Source organism: Tursiops truncatus, chromosome X (genome assembly GCF_011762595.2).
Source record: "Tursiops truncatus isolate mTurTru1 chromosome X, mTurTru1.mat.Y, whole genome shotgun sequence".
NCBI lineage: Eukaryota > Metazoa > Chordata > Mammalia > Artiodactyla > Delphinidae > Tursiops > Tursiops truncatus.
Window position 1 is genome coordinate 79072691 of NC_047055.1, and position 13647 is coordinate 79086337.

General features: G+C 42.0%; 1 protein-coding gene across 1 annotated transcript in view; it reads left to right on the forward strand.

Moving 5' to 3' along the window:
* The window catches only part of TAF1 (TATA-box binding protein associated factor 1), an 82023-nt gene extending 70718 nt beyond the window's left edge, over positions 1-11305 (forward strand). The window contains exons 27-30 of the mRNA XM_073798888.1: positions 1980-2105; positions 3284-3440; positions 4032-4209; positions 6898-11305. Of these exons, the coding sequence (XP_073654989.1) occupies positions 1980-2105; positions 3284-3440; positions 4032-4209; positions 6898-7120 (684 nt within the window). The 3' untranslated portion in view covers positions 7121-11305. The remainder of the gene's footprint in view (positions 1-1979; positions 2106-3283; positions 3441-4031; positions 4210-6897) is intronic.
* The last annotated feature ends 2342 nt before the right edge of the window (positions 11306-13647 follow it).

Consider the following 13647-nt stretch of genomic DNA (forward strand, 5'->3'; position numbering starts at 1 on the left):
TCTTCCCTTCCCCTCCCACACTATCTCAAATGGTGGAGGAAAACCTGGCAACTGTTCTTCCTCCGGAGCAGTAGCTGTTGTTTTGTGCAGTTAAGAGGATCTCCTATGAGGAGTAGGGTGTAGGTATTGCCTCTTCATTATTCCAGTTCACTCTCTGATCATTGCCTTCACTCATATATACACGTTTTAAATTAGAAAGCCCAGTGCATTATTTCTAAACCTGAGGAAGATGCGCATGAGTGATTGTCCTTACTCATAACTACTCTCAAACCCAAATGCTATTAAAGTGTGTTTGTGTAAGTTTAACCTGTCATAATACAATTTTGTTGTGTAGAAACATGACAGTAATCTTACTTTACTTCCAGCTCTAAATGGTGGTAATCAATAATGTATTTTCACTCAACTATTTCTACCCAGCTTATATTGCACCATACATTCAGCTTAACACTTTCTCTAAAATTGCTTGCTTTACATTTTCCCACATAGCGTTTCATTCCCTGATTTTCTCTTCTTTTGTTCCACAACTAGTTTTTTTGCAGTGTAATGCTTTGAATTCTGTTTTGCCTCTCTTTCTCCAAAACCCTGTTCCCAATCAGCCTTGTTTACTTTAAAAACAACAACAACAACAAAACCAACAGCAAAGTAACACATGTGGGTTTTTTGTTGATAAAAGTAACATGTTCATTAGGACACATTGGAAAATATACAGAATAAATAAGTTACTTAAAATCAAGTCCACCAGTCAGAAAGAACCAACCACTGTGAACATTTTGGCGTGTTTCAAATCTGTAATGCGTGTACGTGTGCGTTTATAGACACATTTTTTTTTTTTGCGGTATGTGGTCCTCTTACTGTTGTGGCCTCTCCCGTTGCGGAGCACAGGCTCCGGACGTGCAGGCTCAGCGGCCATGGCTCACGGGCCCAGCTGCTCCGCGGCATGTGGGATCTTCCCGGACCGGGGCACGAACCTGTGTCCCCTGCATCGGCAGGCGGACTCTCAACCACTGTGCCACCAGCGAAGCCCTATAGACATATTTTTAAAGTGAAATTGGTCATTATGATCTTGTCTTGTTTTCGCTTCACATTATATCATGAGCATTTTATTTCATTAAATAGTCTTTGAAAACATTTTTAATAGCCACATAATATTTCTACCCTCAGCCAGCTTTTTAGAGAATGCTTTCCTACTTTTCCAGCCTGTTCTTTTTTAGTCCCTCCTGCCCTCCTTTCACTGAATTAGACGGTTTGTTAAACCCCTGTTCTCTTCAGGAGAGGGAAGAAGGAAGGAAGCTATAATTTGTTGACTACCAAGCATTGGGTAAGGAGCATATACATATCTCTTAATTCTCCCAAACAACCTTGTGAGGTAGACATTATCATCCGTGTTTCACAGTTGAGGAAATCAAGGCTTAGAGAAATTAAGTAATTTGTTAAAGTTACTCAGCTAGCAAATGGTAGAGCCAGGACTCAAACCCAGGGCAGTTTACTCCAAAGTCCATGGTTTTTCACCATGCCATTTTGCCTCGTAGCATCCTCTGGTGAGCTCATAAGCTCTTACCCCATTCCATGCTCTGGTTGGAACTGAAATTTCTTTATCCCCTTTTCTATTAGATGTCTCTAAACCAAACAATCTAAATGGCACTGGTATAAAGCCCTGGGCCTAAAAACAATAAGACAAGGCTTAGAAGAAATTAGGTTATTGACCATAAAGGCTGTTAGGACATAGAATTGTCCCATAGCTTTGATGCTTTTCTGCTTCAGGCTTCTGATCATATACATCAGATGCCTCTCTGCTAGAATGAGCAACATTTGTGAGATACCCAAAAATCTGTCCATAAAACTATGTCAAAACTATGTTTTCTCTTTAAATGGATTGTTCTGCATGACCTTTTTCTGCAGTGAATGCTCTAAAGGGGAGTTCTCTGTATTTCTTGCTCCCTTTACTAAATAGAAGCTAAGTTGTATGATTTGTGCCACAGCCTCCTGACTTGTATGATACCAACACATCCCTCAGTATGTCTCGAGATGCCTCTGTATTTCAAGATGAGAGCAATATGTCTGTCCTGGATATTCCCACTGCCACTCCAGAAAAGCAGGTGACACAGGTAGGATATTCTTTTTTTCTTTGTGAGATTGGTAGTGTGCTTGGGGGTAGGGGATGGGGGAGTGATGGTGGTGGTGTGTGGACATGTGTCAAGGATGATGATTGGACCCCTTGGCCCTGGGAATTAAGGCCTGGAAATGTGATTTCAAGGTGGGACGGTGGCAGGTCGCATGACTGGCATTGTCTTCTATCTGTCACCATGGGCAGAGTCAGGCACAGCAGAACTTAAGGGAAGGTACAAGTGTGAAAAATGTGTGAGGCATCACAGCAGCCTGACAGGTGACTAGAAAGACCAACTGCATTCAGAGACAGAGTTCAAAATAATTGCCCTGCTACTTTACTGTATATGAGTTATCTAAATTAAAGTTATTCTTAAAATTAAGTTTTTTAAGTTGGCCTTTTCTTGAGGTATCAGCAGATACTCCTGATCTGAATCCAGAAATCTTATCAGCTGATCTCAGTCAGGGTTCCACTGGAGAGTGCAAAATCCAGGAGGGTTTTTCTGTCCCAGAGTCCAACACAAGCTAGGGAAAGCTTGGTTTAGAAAGGAGGAGTCTCCTTGTGATGATACAGCAATAGTAGACCAAGGCCTTCCTGTTCTTTGGGTTTTTGTTTTTCTTTCTTTTAACCCTACCTGTGATTTCCAAAGAATGAATGGGGGAAAATGCACATGGCTTGAGCTGTGTAAACAGCCCCCACTAGCTGTGGGGTTGGCTGGGATATCAGGGAGGAGCATCGGTCCTGAGTGAGAGCCTTCGGTTAACTCCTCCTACTGGCACGTCCCTCAATGATGTGCTATTTGTGTTCCTTACTCAGATGCGCCAGGGCCGAGGTAGGCTGGGCGAGGAAGACTCTGATGTAGATATTGAAGGGTATGATGATGAGGAGGATGGGAAACCTAAGACTCCAGCCCCAGTGAGTATGCTTACAGAAAGCTCATGGTTACATTATACCCTTATATGGTAGGAGCCCCAGTAGTACAGGACAGGCCAAATCCCCAGGCGCTATCAGGTCTCCATAGTGAGGCCCAATCTGACTTGTAAGAACCAGCTAAACAAATCTATCCACCAAAATTGTGTAACTTCTTGTAAGGCAGCAAGGGGGGTGCGGCTGGTGGTGGCTTCTGGTCTTTTACTTGGTCGATTAATGGGACTTTGATCCTCAACTGGTCTCATTTAGGAAGGTGAAGATGCAGATGGTGATCTTGCAGATGAAGAGGAGGGAACTGTGCAACAGCCTCAAGCCAGTGTCCTGTATGAGGATTTGCTTATGTCTGAAGGAGAAGATGATGAGGAAGATGCTGGGAGTGATGAAGAAGGAGATAACCCTTTCTCTGGTACGTAGCTCACCATGGCACCCTCAGGACTTGGGAGGAAGCTCTGGGCCACATATGCTGTTACCAGAAATTGCTCTTTTATTGAAGTCCCATTAGTAGACCTCAGGGTACTGAGCACTCACTCATAGGCTGATCAAATTTATTAGTCTTAGAAGAGGTGAAAAAATACAACACAGGAGGTACAAAAGATGACAGTCAAAAAGGCAATGCCAAAGCAGCGGTTTTGATTTAAATACTTGATAAAAACGAGATAGAAGTGTTATATGTGGCAATAGGGAAGGAAAATGAAGAAAAAGATCCTGCTTTGGGATTTTTTTGTGGATTAATGACAATAGCAGGGGATGAGTATAGGAGGACATGATGGGGGGGGGGAAGAACAGATAGATAGCACTGAAATGGAAAAAGGAAATGATTTTTTAATTCTCTTTCCAAACTACAGATCTTGTCAATGTTGACCCTAGGCAATCCTCTGAGGTGAGGAGTCCAGGCAAGATGCCTCTGTAGATGCATGGGATTAACGAGTTCTGGAAGACTAAGCCAATGATGTTAATTCTTTGTCAAACTTATCTCAAGATCTGTCTCTTTTCACAGCTATCCAGCTGAGTGAAAGTGGAAGTGACTCTGATGTGGGATCTGGTGGGATAAGACCCAAACAGCCCCGCATGCTTCAGGAGAACACAAGGATGGGCATGGAAAATGAAGAAAGCATGATGTCCTATGAGGGAGACGGTGGGGAGGCTTCTCATGGTTTGGAGGATAGCAACATCAGGTAATCGGTAGCAACATGCTACAGGGCTGTGGCATCAGTGCCCAGCTATGATGTCAGAGGGCCCAGCATCAGATTACTTTCATCCATCAAACATTTCCTGAGCACCTACTAGGGCCAGGCACTGTGCTAGGCCCTTGGGGATACACAGAGGAGCAAGACATATCCTGCCCTTGAGGAGCTCACAGTCTAGTGGAAGAGACTGATACAACGAAATTATTACAAATACAGTGTGATGAGAGCTACATAACATAGGTTAAGTACAAAGTGCCAAGTCACCACTGAGGAGGGAGTATCTCTCTCTGCTTGGAGTAATCAGGGAAAGTGTCACAGATGAGGGAACATTTGAACTGGGCCTTACAGGATGAATAGGAGTCTACTAAGTAGCTAAGTGGCAACAGGTGAGGAGATCCTTAGAGATGGAACAGTATGTTCAAAGGCACAGAAATATAGCAAAGTAAATTCCAGACAGAAGGGAGGTTGCTGGGCGTTGTGACTCTAGAAGTAGCAAGGGATTATACTGTAGAGGACCTTAACTGGTATGCTAAGACATTTGGATTGTGGTTAATGGGAATCATCACTTTAAGGAAAAGAAAGTAACATCAAATTTGTGTGTTAAATAACTCTAGGGCAGTGATAAGGAATTCAGCTAGAATCTATTAGTGGAAGAAAGGGAAGGGACATATTCAAGAACTGTTCAGAGGGTAGATCAATTGGATTTAGGAGGTAAGGAGATTAGATATATAATGAATGGGAATGTCACTGAGAGAAGAAAGAGGAAAAACAGGTATTAGATGGAGTGGGAAAGGAGGCAAAAAATGAATTTGTCTGTGGACATGTTGGATTTAAGGTACATATGATACATCTAAGCCACAGGTATCCAGCAAGCAGTAAGAGTCTATTCATCCAGCAGATATTTACAAGTACAAAAGCAAGGATGTTGTCCTTGCTTCAAGGAGTTTAGTCTAGTGGGAAATCTAAAACAGGCAAACAGATGATGATCACAGTGTAACAAGAAAAGTGCTCTGATAGGCAGCGACAGGATTTTTCTGGGACTTGGGTAGGAGTGGAGTAGGGGAGCTGGTTAGAGAAGCTGAGCTGAATCAGAATAGGAATCAGCTAAATGAAAAGGAAAGTGAAGGACATTCCAGAGACTAAGAACAGCGTGTATGACGACACAGAGACATGAAACACTTCTAGAGAATGCAAGTAGCTCAGTGTGGCTGGAGGTTTTGATCATGATCCGTGTAATAGAGACAGTTTAAAGAAGTAGGTAAGGACCAAATCATGAAGGGTCTGAAAATTTGGGGCAGACATTGAATGAGCGTAGTATGATCAGATCTGTATTTTGGAAAAGTTGCTCTGTGCCCCAAAAGAAAGATGGGCAAAAGCCATGAATTAACAGTTTACAAAAGAAATGCAAATGGCCAATAAATATATGAAAAATTAGCTTTCCTAAGAAAGAAATGCAATAAAACAATGAAATGCAATTTTTTTACCTATAAGATGGGCAAAGATTAAAATGAATGATAATGCCCAGTGTTGAAAAAGGCATGAGGAAAAAGACATTCTGAAATGACTGGTTGATAAGGTAAATTGAAACGGGTAGGTGAGAGAGATACAGCAATTTATCATTATAAATCAGAAACTTAAAAAGCGTGCATCCCCTTTGGCCCCCACATTCCATATCTAGGAAGTTATTCCATGGGAACAATAAAATACCTTCATCAAGATGTTTGTACAAGGATGTTTATCACAGCATTGTTTCTAATAGTGGGAAAATTGAAGACAGCTTAAATGTTCTAGTGAGAGACTGAAATAAATCCTGTTACAGCCATACAGTGGAATACCATGCAGCTATTAAAATGATGATATAGATGTATGTTTATTGACATGGAAGGATGTTCATTATAAACATTAGTGAAAAAGCAGATTCCTGAAGAGTATGTAGAGTATTCCAATTTTGTAAATAAAATGTTTAAGCATCAAAGTGAAGTGCATAGAAAAAAATTTGGAAGGTCATATACCAAAAGATTATCTCTGGGTGGTAGAGTTATTGGTGTTTTTTTTTCTTTTTCTTTTTTTCTGGTGTATATTCTAATTTTTTTTTAACCAGTGAACGTGCATTACTTGTGGTTTTTTTTAAGTAAAATTAAGAATAAACAAACAAACAAAAATAAACAGCACTCTGGCAGAAATGTGAAGAATTAATTGGAGGAGAGCAAGACTGGAGGCATGAAGACTGATTTCAGTGGTGCAGGCGGCCAGGGATCACAAAGGACTAAGCCAAGGCAGGCAGAATAGGGCTGGAAAGGAGGGGGTAGAGACAAGATATATTGAAAAGGTAGAATCTTCAGGACTGTTGACTAATTGGATATGTAGATGAGTGAAGCTGTAAGTGGCAGAAGAAACTATGAGGCTCTCAGAGCATTTATGGTCATGTAAGCTGGCAGTGTGTTGTTCAGGTGTAGGGGAGTTTCTTTCATTCAGATTCTTGCGTATATGAAGTTGGCAAGTTGATGTTTTTGAATAGGATCATTTTTCTCTCAGGGACCTGTAGAACAGTCCAGAACCATCATTTTAGTGTCCAGGGGAGGTGAGATGGGCTGATCCCTTGGTGGCACCAAGAACGGGACTGGTCAGCTAGAGGATGGTGTCCGAGCTTGAGAGATGACATGTTTCTCTTCTCAGTTATGGGAGCTATGAGGAGCCTGATCCCAAGTCGAACACCCAAGACACAAGCTTCAGCAGCATCGGTGGGTATGAGGTATCAGAGGAGGAAGAAGATGAGGAGGAGGAAGAGCAGCGCTCTGGGCCGAGCGTACTAAGCCAGGTCCACCTGTCAGAGGACGAGGAGGACAGTGAGGATTTCCACTCCATTGCTGGGGACAGTGACTTGGACTCTGATGAATGAGGCTTCCTTTGGGCCTCCTTGGTCAGCCTTCCCTGTTCTCCAGCCTAGGTGGTTCACCTTTCCCCCATTTGTTTATATTTGTACAGTGTCTGATCTTGAAATCACCAGATTAACTAGTACCGTAGCCTTTAAAAATTAGTAAGTAAGGGCTTCCCTGGTGGCACAGTGGTTGAGAGTCCGCCTGCCAATGCAGGGGACACAGGTTCATGCCCTGGTCCGGGAAGATCCCACATGCCGCAGAGCGGCTGGGCCCGTGAGCCATGGCCGCTGAGCCTGCACGTCCGGAGCCTGTGCTCCGCAACGGGAGAGACCACAACAGTCAGAGGCCCGCGTACCACAAAAAAAAAAAAAAAAAAAAAAAAAAAAAAAAAATTTAGTAAGTAAGTAACTGATAAAAAATCACCTCTCCTGATCTTCCTGGGGGCAGTGCCACCCTTTGATTTAAAACCAAGCAACCCCCTTCCCCCTACCACTAACAGAGAGTAATCTTCTCCAGTGTCCCCTTTAACTCCATTTATTGCTCTTAGTATCATTCTTTCCTGGGGAAAGAAGAGAAATCATGAAATAACTAATAACTTTATGTCCTCTTGATGTATTAGAAAATTTCCAAGCATGGTATCATCTCAGTTTTCTAATTTGCAGGCTGGAACAGGGGACAGCCCCTCTGCTGGGACAGAGAATTGGATTCTGGTGGACTCTATGCCACACTAAAAACATAAACCTCTTGGACAAACTGAACTGCCCATTATTTTATTATTTATTTGATTATACAATGCCTTGTTCCTAAATGGATTGGAGGCAAATAACTAAATGTTTGAAACAGCCTATATGTCAGAAATGATATGTTGCCATGTAAATGTGTTCTGTCCCTCCCCCCCAGGGGAAATGGTAGGGAAATGATAAGTTCCTTAGGGCAAAGACTGTGTCTTCTGTTTCTTTTCATGCTTAGGATATGGTTCTGTGCAGAGTAGGTACTCAGTAAATGTTCCTAGAATCATAAAATCCTCAACAGATTCATTACTGAGCGTCTGCTCCATGGTAAGCGTTCCATCAAAACCTTGGGATGCAAAATGAAATAAGACGCATTCCTTTCACTGAACAATATCACCCATCAAGTTGGGGGAGGGGGGGTGGAATTCAAGACGTTAATAAATCATTACAGTACTGTGAGATAAGTGCAATTAAGAAGCTAGATATAAAGTATAGGGGAAAAAAGAAGAGTGATCATGTCTGAAAAAGTCAGGGAAGTCTTCCTAGAGGTAATTTTTAAGCTGATTGTTGAAGAATTAATTAGTAGGAGCTTGCCAGATGGAAAAGTGCAGGCAGAGTGTAACATGAAGTGAAAAGGACGAACTCCAGAAATGGCAGAGTGTGTTCCTAGTTTGTTTGTTTGTTTGTTTGTACCAGCCTTGTTCCAGAAAGGATTTAAGGTGGTTTATGTTCCAGTCCCTCGAATGCTGGAATGGCTAGAGATGAGACTGAAAGATGGATAGGAAGCATATCGTCAAGAGCTTTGATTTTGATGCTAATGCATATGAATTCATATTATGAGAAATGAGGCGCTCTAGTGGAGTGATATAATCAGATTTGTGTTTTAGGAATTTTCTGTATATTAAATGAGGAAAAATTGAACAATCATGTAACAAGTGTGATACCGTTTTTGTAAATGACAAAACCCATGTGTGTGTATTTATATGTGCTTATATGTATATGCAAAGGAAAAGGTCTGAAAGGATATACACAAAACTGTTTGCAGTGATAACCTCTGGGGAGTGGGATTGGAGGGGAGGGGGCTATATGCTTGTGTGTATACTGGGTGGGGTATTGTGCTTTTATTTCTGTATTTGAATTTTTTACAAGAATGTATGATTTTTGGAATAAAAAAATTAAAAAAATTCCAGCACTAGTGCGGAGAGTGGTTTGGAGAGGGGCAAATCTAGTTCAAGTATGGGGTAGTGGAGCCTGAACCAGGGCTGTGGCATTAAGATGGGGAGGAGGGGGATGAATTTGAGAGCTGTTTAGGGGATAGAATCAACAGGACTTGATGACCAATTGGCATTTGGGAGTGGAGAAGGAAGAATGAAAGGTGGCTTCCAGAATTTTGGTTTAGCTTGATTGGATGGGTACATGGTATTCATTCATTCAGCATTTATCGAGCCACCTATTTTTATCAAGTAGTCTGCTAGATGCTGATACAGACATTAAGATACAGTTTCTGATGGCAGGGCACTTAAGGTCTAGAATGAGTGGTAGACACATAAATATAAATAAGTTTAATAAGAAATGATCATTGCAATAAATATTTATAAAGTTTCATGGTGATAAGGAGTTACCAACTCTGCTTATGAAGTGAGGGTAAGAAGCCTTCGTAGAGGGGAACCCTTCAGATAGATCATGAAGAGTAGGGAGGAGTTTGCCGGGGTCAGTGCGGGGGAAGTATTCTAGGCAGAGGGAACAGAATGCTTAGGGGCATGAAAGTACATGGTCTGTTCATGGAACAACAAGTAGTTCTGGATGGATGGAATATAGGAAACATATGTAGTGTAGTGATTATTTACAAGGCTCAGGTTCAAATGCTCATCTTAGATCACTGGCACAGTGTGGAAAATGGATGGGCTGGGGAGGGCTGATGCCAGATGAGAGATGATGGAGACTTAAAACTGGCTGAGGCATTGGCAGTAGGCGTGAAATGAGAGGTACCTCTTGGTGACTGATTGGATAATGGAAAGTAAAAAAAAAAAAAGTGGAATCTAGGTTTCTGACTTAGGTGATTGGGTAAATGGTGATGGCCATTCACTGAACAGATTGAGGGTGGAAGGTAGGAGAAATAGCTAAGTTCGGTTGGGAGCATGTGTGTTTAAACTATGATAGGTAGAAAGCTTAGGATTTGTGCAAACTTGGGAGTAGGTGAGATCACACAGGAAGCCTGTGTAGAGTCAGAAGAGTATGGAGGGCAGAATGCTGGTATAGACCAATTTTTAGGGGTGGTCAGAAATAGGAGAACTTGAAGAATGATATTTCTTAAACCAAGGAAGGAGGTTTAAAGGAAAAAAGAAAAAGACTTAGCATCTATACCACAGAGAAGTAAAATAAAGCCTGAGAGCTTTGGGGTTTGGCAACTAGGAGGTCCCTGGTGACCTTAGCTAGCAAGAGAGTGAGATTAGAAGCCAGCCAGCAGGAGGTTGAGGGACAGATGGAAGATGAGGAAGTGACAAGAGAGATCATAGACTACCCCTTCAAGAAGCTAGGCTGAAAAAAAATAAAAAATAAAAAAGAAGCTAGGCTGTGAGGAATAAAAGAGGGGGAGAGTCTTAAGATGGAAGAAAAATAGGGACTTCCCTGCCTGTCCAGTGGTTAAGACTCTGCACTTCCACTGCAGGGGCCGCAGGTTTGATTCCTGGTCAGGGAATTAAGATCCTGCATGCGGAGCCTGCGAAGCGCAGCCAAAATTTAAAAAAAAAAAGGAAGATAAATAAGTACGCTTGCGTAGGCTTAAGGGAGAAAGCAATAGAGAAGGAGGGGGTTGGAAAAAAGCAAGAGAAGATAATTGTTGGAAAGACCTCTGTGAAAACAGGAAGGAATGTTAGCATAGATAGCATTTCCTCCTATAGGAGAAGAGATTCCCCCCCCCAGACAAAGGAAGGAAGGAGGTGGAGTTACAGATCAGCCTATAGATGAGGGAGGTAGAAAGTTGGAGGAATTCACACTTCATAGCTTCAGTTTCCTCTGTGGAATAGGTAAAATCATCCTTGTGAGAAAAGTGAAAATGGGATGGGAGCTCGAATAAAAGTGTTGAACTGCTGAGAGAGAGAATGAAAAACCGAAAACCTGCTAAATGTCCCATTAGTAGCAGAGAGGTTGAATTGCGGTACGTCCAGTCAAAAAATATGCAACTGTTGAAGAAGAATGAGGAAAATCTACATGTGCTAATAGGAAAGATATTCTTGAAGAAATAAGTCTTAGAATAGCAGGTGACATTTAATTTCACTTGTTTAGGAGACAAAAGGAATGTAAATCCATATTTGCATATTCACAGAGAAGATTCCGCATGTTGCACTTCAAACTTAACACCTCTAGGAGTGAGGTAGGGTTGGGGAGGGGCGCATTCTCTTCACTGTAAACCCTTCTATTAATGTTGAAGTGTTTCTTGGTATTTTTTTTTAATGGTCATGAGGGAAATGGGAGCTGGAGCTGACATGGGATCCATAAAAGGATTGTTATAGGTGTTCAATGAACAAATGAGGTTAAAGGCTGTTTATTTAAAATGGTACCGATTTACTTTATTGTGTGATTTTTCCCCAAAGGTCCTCAGCAACACAGCTGTCATGGTGTAGAAGCAGAAAAGGTAAAGCAGTTTGCATGTGACTATAAATAGGGATGGTTAGAGCATGGTGCATATGGAAGGGGCTGGCAAAAGCTGAAACTAGAATTAGCCAGGGTCCAGATCATGGAGAGCTCTATATGCTTTGCTAAAGAATCTAGACATAATCCTAAAGGCAGTAGGAATCTATTGAAGGATTTGGATCACTTTAGCTGCAATTTGGGATATGGACTATAGAATAGGACTGGAGATGGTTGTGGCAGTCATTTAAGCAAGATATGAGTCAGTTGTGAAGCAAGAACAGTGGGCAAAGATTTGAGAGAATTGAGGAGGTAGAATCTACAAGTGATTGATTAAATGTGGGGGATATTTCAGTCAGTCAAATGCTGATTGAGCCTAGTGGGTGCCAGGCATTATTCTTCGTGCTCTGAATACAGCAGTGAATAAAACATACCCCCTTCCCTCAAAGAGTTTAGGATCTAGTGGGGGCGGGGAGACAAACAAGTGAATCAGAGTGAGAGAAGTACTCCGAAGACAAAACAAAGTGATGTGAGAGGGTATGGGGTGAGGGTTCTAACTTAATGGTCAAGGAAGACCTTGCTGAGTAGCTCTCATTGGCGTATAAATGTGCATGTATTACTGTGATAAAACATTTTTTTTTAATTTGAAAAAGTAAGCAATGAAGGAACCACAAAAGGTACTTTAAAAGACTGGCCAGAGAAGTATGAGGAAACCAGGATACAGTTTTTTGGGATGCCAAAGGAGAATTTCAGAGGATGGAATGGTCAGCAATGTCCAGTATTTGCAGAAAGGTCAGTCAGATAAGGACTGAAATATGTCATTTGGACTTGGCAGTTGGTGAGCCTAATGAAAATAGTTTCTTTGGAATGGTGGATGCAGAAACCAGATGACAAGTGGGTTTAAGAACTGAATTGAATGTGAAGTAGAAACAGAGCTTGATTTGATTAAATAATAGCTATCATTCACTGTGCCAGCCCCTCTGTGCAGAGAGCTCTTCTTACCTGACCTCATTTAATCCTGAACCATCTATGAGATCAATATTATTCCCATTTTACAAATGAGGAAACTTCCTCAGGAGCACCAAGGGTCGAAGAGATTAGCCTTAGCCTAGAGAAGGGCCATCTTTAAATTAAGACCAGAAAGATGGGTACTGGATATAGAGAAGCAGTAGGAAGGAAACCATGACTCTGGGCATTGTGGACCATGGTAAGGAGTTTTGTCTATATTCTAAAAGCAGTGGGAAATTTTTCAGTGGGAGTGGGGTGGAGCCTGAGAAGGTAACGTCAGGATTGTGTTTCCAAAACACCGGTTCCATATCAGTGTAAAAATAGACAAATTTTTTTCCTATTGGTAGTTTAATCTCCTTTGGCAATTCCAGGGTCTTTGGTATTACGGTGCAAATATTTGCCTAAATATAATAATCTAATTTGTTTCCCCCTGACGTTGAAGATAAGCCACTGGTGTACTTGTACTGATTCCCAGGCCCCAGTTCAACCTTCTTGAGTCAGAATGTCTGGGGAAGACTGGTGGTGTGTATATTTTACAGATGGCCCAAGTGATTTTTGGCCACGCCACGCAGCTTGTGGAATATTAGTTCCCCAAACAGGGATTGAACCCATGCCCTTGGCAGTGAAAGCACAGAATCCTAACCATTGGACTGCCAGGGAATTCCCTCCAAGTGATTCTTATCTGAGAAGTTTGGGAAACTGATTCAGCAACATTCCCAAATTTATGCTATCCTCTGTATCAGCTGTTGTTGCCAAAATCTTAGCTCTCTGTGCACCAGTGCCAAACAGAAATATGTAGACAGAGTGATGGAGGAGAAAGAAAGAGTGGCTTTATTTCTTTGCCAGGCAAAGGGGAACACAGTAGGCTAGGGCCTCAGGAACTGTGCCCCCCTTCACTGGGGAATAGGGAGAAGTTGTATAGTCAGGGGTAGTGGTCAGAGGTATGTGATAAGGATCAAGGCAGTAACAGTCTTGCATTCTTCTTTCTTCTGCAGAGTTTCAAAAGGGTGGGGTTGCTGACAAGATTAGGGTGTGTTCAGGGTCTCCTAATCTCCTGAGCTTCTCTGGTCACTTTAATCTTGCCTCAGGTGGTTTTGTGGCTGCTCCTCCCTTGATTAGCAACTGTTCAGGTCTGCCCTTTGGAACTCAGGGAAGGTCATGGAGGCTGGAGTCTTGCT